At 37.8% G+C, this 10,500-nt stretch overlaps 1 protein-coding gene across 4 annotated transcripts in view; it reads left to right on the top strand.

Annotated features, from left to right (window-relative positions):
* Window positions 1-10,500, top strand: part of DEPDC4 (DEP domain containing 4) — a 47,989-nt gene that overhangs the window by 14,115 nt on the left and 23,374 nt on the right. For 3 of the 4 annotated variants that reach the window (XM_082419462.1, XM_082419461.1, XM_082419464.1), the window contains one exon: window positions 5,603-5,681. The exons of the other annotated variant lie outside the window; for it this stretch is intronic. In XM_082419462.1, the coding sequence (XP_082275588.1) occupies window positions 5,603-5,681 (79 nt within the window). The remainder of the gene's footprint in view (window positions 1-5,602; window positions 5,682-10,500) is intronic. 4 annotated transcript variants of the gene reach the window in all.

The raw sequence follows: 10,500 nt of genomic DNA on the forward strand, positions 1-10,500 counted from the left end.
GTATATATGCTGTCTACAAGAGACCCACTTCAGACCTAGGGACACATACAGACTGAAAGTGAGGGGATGGAAAAAGATACTCCATGCAAATGGAAATCAAAAGAAAGCTGGAGTAGCAATTCTCATGTCAGACAAAATAGACTTTAAAATAAAGACTATTACAAGAGACAAAGAAGGACACTACATAATGATCAAGGGATCGACCAAAGAAGAAGATATAACAATTGTAAATATTTATGCACCCAGCGTAGCAGCACCTCAATACATAAAGCAAATGCTAACAGCCATAAAAGGGGAAATCGACAGTAACACAGCCATAGTAGGGGACTTCAACACCCCACTTTCACCAATGGACAGATCATCCAAAATGAAAATAAATAAGGAAACACAAGCTTTAAATGATACAATAAACAAGATGGACTTAATTGATATTTATAGGACATTCCATCCAAAAACAACAGAATACACTTTCTTCTCAAGTGCTCATGGAACATTCTCCAGGATAGATCATATCTTGGGTCACAAATCAAGCCTTGATAAATTTAAGAAAATTGAAATAGTATCAAGTATCTTTTCCAAAAACAACACAATGAGACTAGGTATCAATTACAGGGAAAAATCTGTAAAAAATACGAACACATGGAGGCTAAACAATATGCTACTAAATAACCAAGAGATCACTGAAGAAATCAAAGAGGAAATCAAAAAATACCTAGAAACAAAGGATAATGAAAACACAACAAGCCAAAACCTCTGGGATGCAGCAAAAGCAGTTCTAAGAGGGAAGTTTATAGCAATACAGTCCTACCTCAAGAAATAAGAAAAATCTGAAATAAACAACCTAAACTTACACTGAAAGCAATTAGAGAAAGAAGAACAAAAAAACCTCAAAGTCAGCAGAAGGAAATAAATCATAAAGATCAGAGCAGAAATAAATGAAAAAGAAACAAAGGAAATGATAGCAAAGATCAATAAAACTAAAAGCTAGTTCTTTGAGGATATAAACAAAATTGATAAACCATTAGCCACACTCATCAAGAAAAAAAGGGAGAAAACTCAAATCAATAGAATTACAAATGAAAAAGGAGAAATAACAACTGACACTGCAGAAATACAAAGGATCATGAGAGATTACTACAACCAACTATATGCCAATAAAATGGACAAACGGGAAGAAATGGACAAATTCTTAGGAAAGCACAACCTTCCGAGACTGAACCAGGAAGAAATAGAAAATATAAACAGACCAATCACAAGCACTGAAATTGAGACTGTGATTAAAAATCTTCCAACAAACAAAAGTCCAGGATCAGATGGCTTCACAGGCAAATTCTATCAAACATTTAGAGAAGAGCTAACACCCATCGTTCTCAAACTCTTCCAAAAATTTGCAGAGGAAGGAACACTCCCAAACTCATTCTATGAGGCCACCATCACCCTGAAACCAAAACCAGACAAAAATGTCACAAAGAAAACTACAGGCCAATATCACTGATGAACATAGATACAAAAATCCTCAACAAAATACTAGCAAACAGAAGCCAACGGCACATAAAAAGGATCATACACCATGATCAAGTGGGGTTTATCCCAGAAATGCAAGGATTCTTCAATATATGCAAATCAATCAATGTGATAAGCCATATTAACAAACTGAAGGAGAAAAACCATATGATCATCTCAATAGATGCAGAAAAAGCTTTTGACAAAATTCAACACCCATTTATGATAAAAACCCTCAGAAAGTAGGCATAGAGGAACCTACCTCAACATAATACAGCCCATATATGACAAACCCACAGCCAACATCGTTCTCAATGGTGAACAACTGAAACCATTTCCACTAAGATCAGGAACGAGACAAGGTTGCCCACACTCACCACTATTATTCAACATAGTTTGGGAAGTTTTAGCCACAGCAATCAGAGAAGAAAAAAGAAATAAAAGGAATCCAAATCAGAAAAGAAGAAGTAAAGCTGTCACTGTGTGCAGATGACATGATACTATACATAGAGAATCCTAAAGATGCTACCAGAAAACTGCTAGAGCTAATCAATGAATTTGGTAAAGTAGCAGGATACAAAATTAATGCACACAAATCTCTGGCCTTCCTATACACTAATGATGAAAAATCTGAAAGAGAAATTTAGGAAACACTCCCATTTACCATTGCAACAAAAAGAATAAAATACCTGGGAATAAACCTACCTAAGGAGACAAAAGACCTGTATGCAGAGAACTGTAAGACACTGATGAAAGAAATTAAAGATGATACAAACAGATGGAGAGATATACCATGTTCTTGGATTGGAAGAATCAACAATGTGAAAATGACTCTACTACCCAAAGCAATCTACAGATTCATTGCAATCCGTATCTAACTACCAATGGCATTTTTCACAGAACTAGAACAAAAAATTTCACAATTTGTATGGAAACACAAAAGAACCCAAATAGCCAAAGCAATCTTGAGAAAGAAAAACGGAGCTGGAGGAATCAGACTCCTGGACTTCAGACTATACTAAAAAGCTAAGTAATCAAGACAGTATGATACTGGCACAAAAGCAGAAATATAGATCCATGGAACAGGATAGAAAGCCCAGAGTTAAACCCACACACATATGGTCAACTAATTTATGACAAAGGAGGCAAGAATATACAATGGAGAAAAGACAGCCTCTTCAATAAGTGGTGCTGGGGAAACTGGACAGCTACATGTAAAAGAATGAAGTTACATCACTCTCTAACACCATACACAAAAATAAACTCAAAATGGATTAAGGACCTAAGTGTAAGAATGGACACTATAAACCTCTTAGAGGAAAACATAGGCAGAACACTCTATGACATACATCACAGCAAGATCCTTTTTGACCCAGCCCCTAGAGAAATGGAAATAAAAACACAAATAAACAAATGGGACTTAATGAAACTTAAAAGCTTTTGCACAGCAAAGGAAACCATAAACAAGACGAAAAGACAACCCTCAGAATGGGAGAAAATATTTGCCAACAAAGCAACTGACAAAGGATTAATCTTCAAAATATACAAGCAGCTTATGCAGCTCAATATCAAAAAAACAAACAACCCAATCCAAAAATGGGCAGAAGACCTAAATAGACGTTTCTCCAAAGAAGATATACAGATTGCCAACAGACACATGAAAGGATGCTCATCATCACTAATCATTAGAGAAATGCAAATAAAAACTACAATGAGGTATCACCTCACACCGGTCAGAATGACCATCATCAAAAAATCTACAAACAATAAATGCTGGAGAGGTTGTGGAGAAAAGGGAACCCTCTTGCACTGTTGGTGGGAATGTAAATTGATACAGCCACTATAGAGAACAGTATGGAGGTTCCTTAAAAAGCTAAAAATAGAACTACCACAGGATGCAGCAATCCCACTACTGGGCATATACCCTGAGAAAACCATAATTCAAAAAGAGTCATGTACCACAACGCTCATTGCAGCTCTATTTACAATAGCCAGGACATGGAAGCAAGCTAAGTGTCCATCGACAGATGAATGGATAAAGAAGATGTGGCATATATATACAATGGAATATTAGCCATAAAAAGAAACGAAATTGAGTAGTGAGGTGGATGGACCTAGAGTCTGTCATACAGAGTGAAGTAAGCCAGAAAGAGAAAAACAAATACCGTATGCTAACACATATACATGGAATCTTAAAAAAATAAAAAAGGTTCTGAAGAACCTAGGGGCAGGACAGGAATTAATACACAGACATAGAGAATGGACTTGAGGATACGGAGAGGGGGAAGGGTAAGCTGGGACGAAGTGAGAGAGTGGCATGGACATATATACACTACCAAATGTAAAACCGATAGCTACTGGGAAGCAGCCGCATAGCACAGGGAGATCAGCTCGGTGCTTTGTGACCACCTAGAGGGGTGGAATAGGGAGGGTGGGAGGGAGATGCAAGAGGGAGGAGATATGGGGATATATGTATATGTATAGCTGATTCACTTTGTTATACAGCAGAAACTAACACATCATTGTAAAGCAGTTATACTCCAATAAAGATGTTAAAAAAAAAAGTTGTTATTCTGCACCTAGTTTTTCATCAAAAAATATAATAAATGGAGATTAGGGCTCAGGTTACATGTTTAATTCTACAGTCACTAAACCAAAATTCATGTTTATAGCTTAGTTGTGAAACGGGTCCCAGATTCCAACCAGGAATTTAGAAAGAACATCTTCTCTCCCTTCCTCTTCCTTACCACTTAGCCTCTCCACTTTCTACTTTCTCACCCTGCCTCCTCCTCTAGGTAAATGAATTCTCCTCTTTCCTACATATGGTTGAGAAGTTAGAAAGGATTTTTTTCATTTTTTACCTCCCCCTCATGTCAGAACTAGCAGTGTCGTAAAGAAACATACTGGTTCAAATATTGTGGCAGGACACAAAGGGAGAAAAGGAACTTGATGTGGGCTGGAGGAAGTGGGGGTATGGGATTCAGGAAGCAGGGAGAAGGGGCTCCGATGACTAGTTTCTGGAGATTAGGGAATGAAGTATTTCAGGGAGATTGAGATGTGGGTATTTATAATAGGGGATCTCGAGCATGCCAAGCTTTTTCCTGTTAAAGGGCTTTACCTGTGTTGTCTACTGTATGTCTGGAACATTTTCTCCCAAGTCTTTTTATGGCTCACTCCTTCACATCATTTCAGGCCTCTGCTCAAAATGATACCCTCTCAGTAAGACAGAAGCCTTCCCTTACTGAGATAGCTACCCATCTTCTTCATTCTAGCTTCTTATCCTGCTTTATGCTTTCTTAATGGCAATTATCATTACCTGAAACTATATTATGTATTTGCTGATTTTTTGAAATTGTCTTTCTCTCACATGAGAATGTAAATTCTGTGAGTTCAGACTAGATCTGCTTATTCTTCACCTAGAACTGTCCTGGAACATAGAAATCATTCACTAAATTTTTGTTGAATGACAGAATGAATTTATGGGCATGGCTTCATGTTTGTAAATTTTCAGGACAATAGAAGCTCATGGAAAGGTACCCTGGGGCTCAAGATGAAGGAACTATGTGGATATGAGGTTCAACATTGGTAGGTCTAGGGGGTGCCCTCTGTAACAATATTAGCTGAGGAATTATTTCCCCCAGATACATGTTATAATCTGGGATTTCCTTTGTATAACCAAAACTGGAAAAGGAGTATTTATCCATTTTAAGAGAATGATATTATTATGTATTTTAGAGCTACTATTTACATATGGATCATGTAATTACAATGTAAGATTATTTAGACCAGTGCTGTTATGGAAGTACAAATAATTTTTATTATTAGAAGAGAACACTGCACTAATGATTGGTTAATCTAGTTTCAGACATACTACATATGTGGGAGTAGAATATAGAATTTTAAGAATTCTAAAAAAGAATTTCAAGTATTTATACCCTTCATAATTCAGAGGCCTTCTGCTACCCGCCCCCTCTCCCCATCTGCAATCCTCTTCCCCTATGCATTGGTCAAAAATATTGAGGTTTGTTTTTTTCTATATTGGATTACTGGCTAGAAAAAAATTCATATTAAAAATTTGAAAATATCTGTTTTTATGTAGACACCAGTTACTTTATTGGATCTGGTTAGTAAGAAACTTAAGAAGCTTCTACATGGAGAAGATCCAGATGCTATATCAGGTACTGATAAAGTCTTATTCTTTCTTTATCATTAAGTGACTGTTATAGCCACATAAGTTGGAAAGGAGCCAAGGGTGAGTATGTAATAAATATATAATGCTATAAAAGGTGGTTACATTAAGGTTATTTTTTAATATCTCCAGAGCAAGTTCTTCTCTAGTTCTTTTTGGAAGCTCTTTGTTTGATTACCTTTCTTCTAAAAAGGTAAACACTTACTATATCTCATTGCTGCTCCCAGGTCTCACCTTCCCCTCCATTTATTACCCACCTGCCTGCTTCCTTGCTCCTGTGCACACTGTTTTTCTTTCTCCTGTTTTTCATTCTCTCTCTCTTTCGCTCCTCTTTTCTAGGAAATGACAAAGTTTTTATAGAGGAGAAGCTTAAACCCTTCCCCCTACCCAGTTGAAAAGGCGCCATGATTCTTTTTACTCCATGTCTTGTGGCAATTGATCTGATTCCTTAATTTTTAATTTCTTTAAACCATAAAATATTTAAAATTCAAATTTCCTAAGATTGTCATGTGAGAGACAAAATAAAGTAATAGGTATAACTTTGGGTGCTAGGGCCAAATTGCCTAGGCAAATTATTTAACCTCTTTGTGCCTCACCTTCCTCATCTCCAAAATGAGAATAACAGTATCTACCTCGTAGTTGTTAAATATTTAGTATTTATATTAATAATATAACATTGGGGGCTTCCCTGGTGGCACAGTGGTTAAGGATCCACCTGCCAATGCAGGGGACACGGGTTTGAGCCCTGGCCCGGGAAGATGCCATATGCCATGGAGCAACTAAGCCCATGCGCCACAACTACTGAGCCTGCACTCTAGAGCCCGCAAGCTGCAACTATTGAAGCCGTGCACCTAGAGCCCGTGCTCCGCAACAAGAGAAGCCACCACAATGAGAAGCCCGCGCACCGCAACTAGAGAAAGCCCACACGCAGCAACAAAGATCCAACTCAGCCATAAATAAATAAATAAATAAATAAATAAATAAATAAATAAATTTATATATTAAAAAAAACTCAAAATGAGATTTCATAATTTAAAAAATAATAATAATATAACATTGTTATAAATCATAGATACTATATTTAAATTGTATTATTATTTAAATATTAAGTACTATTGATGTTTAATATTAATTGACACTAATATTAAACCCTACTTGGTGTCAGACTGTGCTGAGCACTAACATGCATTTATGAAATTATTCTACACAATAACCTATTATGTAGGCATTATTATTACCCCATTCTATAGGTAAGAACTGAAACTTAGATTATGTAACTTGACCAACTAGAAATGTAGGTAACATTTCTTCCTTAAAAAAAAAAAAGTTTTCTAAGGCATTACTAATTTCTAGAAAAGTATTCATAGAGTAGGGCATACATTTATTTGCCAGGATTATTTGGAATTTCTCAGCTAATAGATGCCATTTCCTCCCATTCCCTTCTTCGAACATAGGGCATATGGCCACAGGTCTGTTGCCACATGCATACTGTCTGTTTGATGCTGTTAAACAGAGATACTAACGAAGTATTCTGAACCTAACATCTGGAATCTTTTTAGATTAGATCTCATCTGACTAATTTCAAGATAAACTTCATTTGGCTGCCATACTATATTAGATTTTCACATTCAATTTTTCATTAGTTTTGGCTTTGAGGAAAATGGAGGAATTGTAGGCATTTTAACATTTATTTCCATCCAACATTTATTCAACAATATGCCTTAAAGGGAGATAATGAATATAAGTGCTTTGCATTGTGCCGTGTGCTATAAGCACTTGGAAAGTGAAGAGTTATCTAATAATATTTTTCCCTAAATAGCTTAACTCTCGTCTCTTCTTGAAGTTTATCCCTTATTCAGTAAAATTGTCAGATTATATCAGTATACAACTTAATTGAATTTTTTAATTATCTCTATGTTTTGTGTTGTATGCTCTTTTCTGCATGCTTGAATTGATTACTTGAAATTCATGTGTTGATTTAAAATGTTCCTGATATCAAATATTCATCCATCCATCCATTCAATTATTCACGAAACATTTTGAAGATCTACTCTGTGCTAGACTTTGTATAAGCACCACAAAATACAAGATGTATAAGATAATGCCCCTGATCGCAATAAGTTTATGTTCCATGTTAAAAGCAACTGGCACTTAGTAGTTATAGATATCAATAGATAGTTGTTGAATAAATTAATTCAGTGAAAGAATTGATGTATGAGAGAGACAACCATTTATAAATCAATCATAATAAAATATAAGAGGGATATGTTCAAGCCAGAGGAGGTTATAGAAGACTGGAGGAGGAGGATTACCTGACCTAGTTTGAGGGCATCAGGCTAGGCTTGTGGAGGAGATGATACCTAGTAGGAGTCTTAAAGAGTTAGATGCAAGCTAAACCGGAGGAGTGGAGAAGGGGAAGATATTCTGGACAGGAGGAACATCGTGAGCAAAAATAGGTACGGGCTAGAAATTACAGCTGAGTGGTGGCAGGAATTGAAACTAGAGAAATAGATGTCAGATCTTGAAGGGCCTCATTTAGCAGCCAAGGAATTCACTAGGCAGCTGGGGAGGCATTTTTTATTTTTTAAAAAGTGTTATGGCTAGATTTATATTTTAGATAGTGCTTAGCAGCAGTTTGGAGAATGGGTTGGCCAGGGGGATTGGAAGCAGAGTTCTTAGGTGACTACTACAGTGGTCCAAGTGAGAAATCATGTAGGCCTGTACTGTAGCAGAGACAAGAGGGATGGAGAGGAGGGGACGGGTTTGAGAAATATTTAGGAGGTAAAATTGGCAACACTTGATTGCATCTGGGGGTCCGAGAGAAAGGGGACTCAAACATAATTCTCAAGTTTCCAGGTGAGGTGACTGCCACCAATTCAGATAGAAAAACAGAGGAGAGGAACATGTGTAGGGAAATGACTGAATCTGTTTTGACCTTTTAATTTAAGATATGTGTGGGACATTCTGGTTGATATTTTCAGCAGAGCAGCTGGATGTGCAATTTTGAAGTTCAGGGGAAAGATATGAACTAAAACTAAATATCTGGGAGCATGTAGAAATTGAGGTCATTTAGAGTATGTTGAGCAATATAAGAGGTCCAGGATAAAACCTCAAGGAACACTAATCATCAAGGGGTGAGTAAAGAGGAACCTATGACTGAGACAGAGAAGAAATGTTAGAAGGGGAATGAGGTGAAGTCGTTCTTATAAAGCCAAGGAAATGTAACATTTTAAAGAGGAGGATTGCATGTGGCAGCAGATCAGGACTGCTCCGGACTCTCTGGAGCCAGTTAGTGAGAGCTGATTTAGTAGCTTGAGAGGCAAAAGCCAGGTTGCAAGTGGGATGAAAAGGAATGAATGGGTAAGAGATTAAGAGTGGATCTATGATAAGAAGGGAAGAGAGAAGCTGGGAATAACTGGGGCGATGCTAAATCAAGCCAGAGATTTGAGCATAATGACCAGCTGAGAGGTCAAAAGAGATTACTGATGGAGCCAGGCCCTGGAGGAGGCAGGAGGAAATGTCTTCAAGGGCACAGGACCAAGGGTTTGCCTCAAACGGGGGAGGGATATGAAGAGTAAAGTTGACAGTGTGTATGGATATAAATAAATGTGTAGGTCCAAGGTAGAAAGTTGAAGGAGATCATTAAATGATGAATCCATTTTCCTTGATGAAGTAGGATGAGGAGACCCTATTGTCTGAGGAGTTGTAGGGGGACCATTGAATGGATGACATGAGAAAAAGGGAGTAGTTTGAAATAGACAGGGAATGGGAAAAGCAGTTGAGAAAAGACAAATAAATGGACTGATGAGTAATTCTGAGGATCCAGATGAAGTAGATTATAAATTTTAGTGATGCCAATTTGGACAGTGTAATTTTCTCAGCAGCACTTATTTACTTGAATGTTCAAGTGTAAAAGGTGGATTCAAGCATTGATTAAGGGCTGAAATTTTGCTTTGTCAGGTGTTGCAGAAAGATTGGAGTGCAAGAAAATTGAGGACACAAATTAGTGAGAAAGTGGTTCAGATGATAAGATATGTGTCTGACTCAGGATGGGAAAAAAGAGATGATGAACAAAGAAAAATGGCACATCGCTCTGAGAGTGACGAGAGTTGTGACAGAGCTAAAGGCAGTATGGCATAGTATAGGGACCCGAAACCCTGGGACTGGAACAATCCCAGGTTCAGATCCTAGCTCAGCCATGTGGTCCAAGCTTCTGTTTCTTTATCGATAAGGCAGGGCTGATAATAGTAATACCTGCACACTTACACCTTAGAACATTGAAGATATAACGAGAAAAGGTACAAAAAGTTTAATACATGGTAAGCACTCATTGTAAGCTATTATTTTTTTTTTTATAAATTTATTTATTTACTTTTGGCTGTGTTGGGTCTTCGTTGCTGTGCGCCGTCTTTCTCTAGTTGTGAGCAGGGGCTACTCTTCGTTGCGGTGCGCGGGCTTCTCATTGCGGTAGCTCCTCTTGTTGCGGAGCACAGGCTCTAGGCACGTGGGATTCAGTAGTTGTGGCACGTGGGCTCAGTAGTTGTGGCACGCAGGCTTCAGTGGTTGTGGCTCGCAGGCTCTAGAGCGCAGGCTCAGTAGTTGTGGCACACGGGCTTAGTTGCTCCGCGGCATGTGGGATCTTCCCGGACCAGGGCTTGAACCCGTGTCCCCTGCACTGGCAGGTGGATTCTTAACCACTGCACCACTAGGGAAGTCACGTAAGTTATTATTATATTATTATTTGAAGGACAGTAGATTCTGAATAGAGAGCTAGGTGTAGGATTTTAAGTTTTCAGAGGCAGTGTAAT

This window comes from Balaenoptera physalus (genome assembly GCF_965194825.1).
Source record: "Balaenoptera physalus genome assembly, chromosome: 13".
Classification (NCBI taxonomy): domain Eukaryota; kingdom Metazoa; phylum Chordata; class Mammalia; order Artiodactyla; family Balaenopteridae; genus Balaenoptera; species Balaenoptera physalus.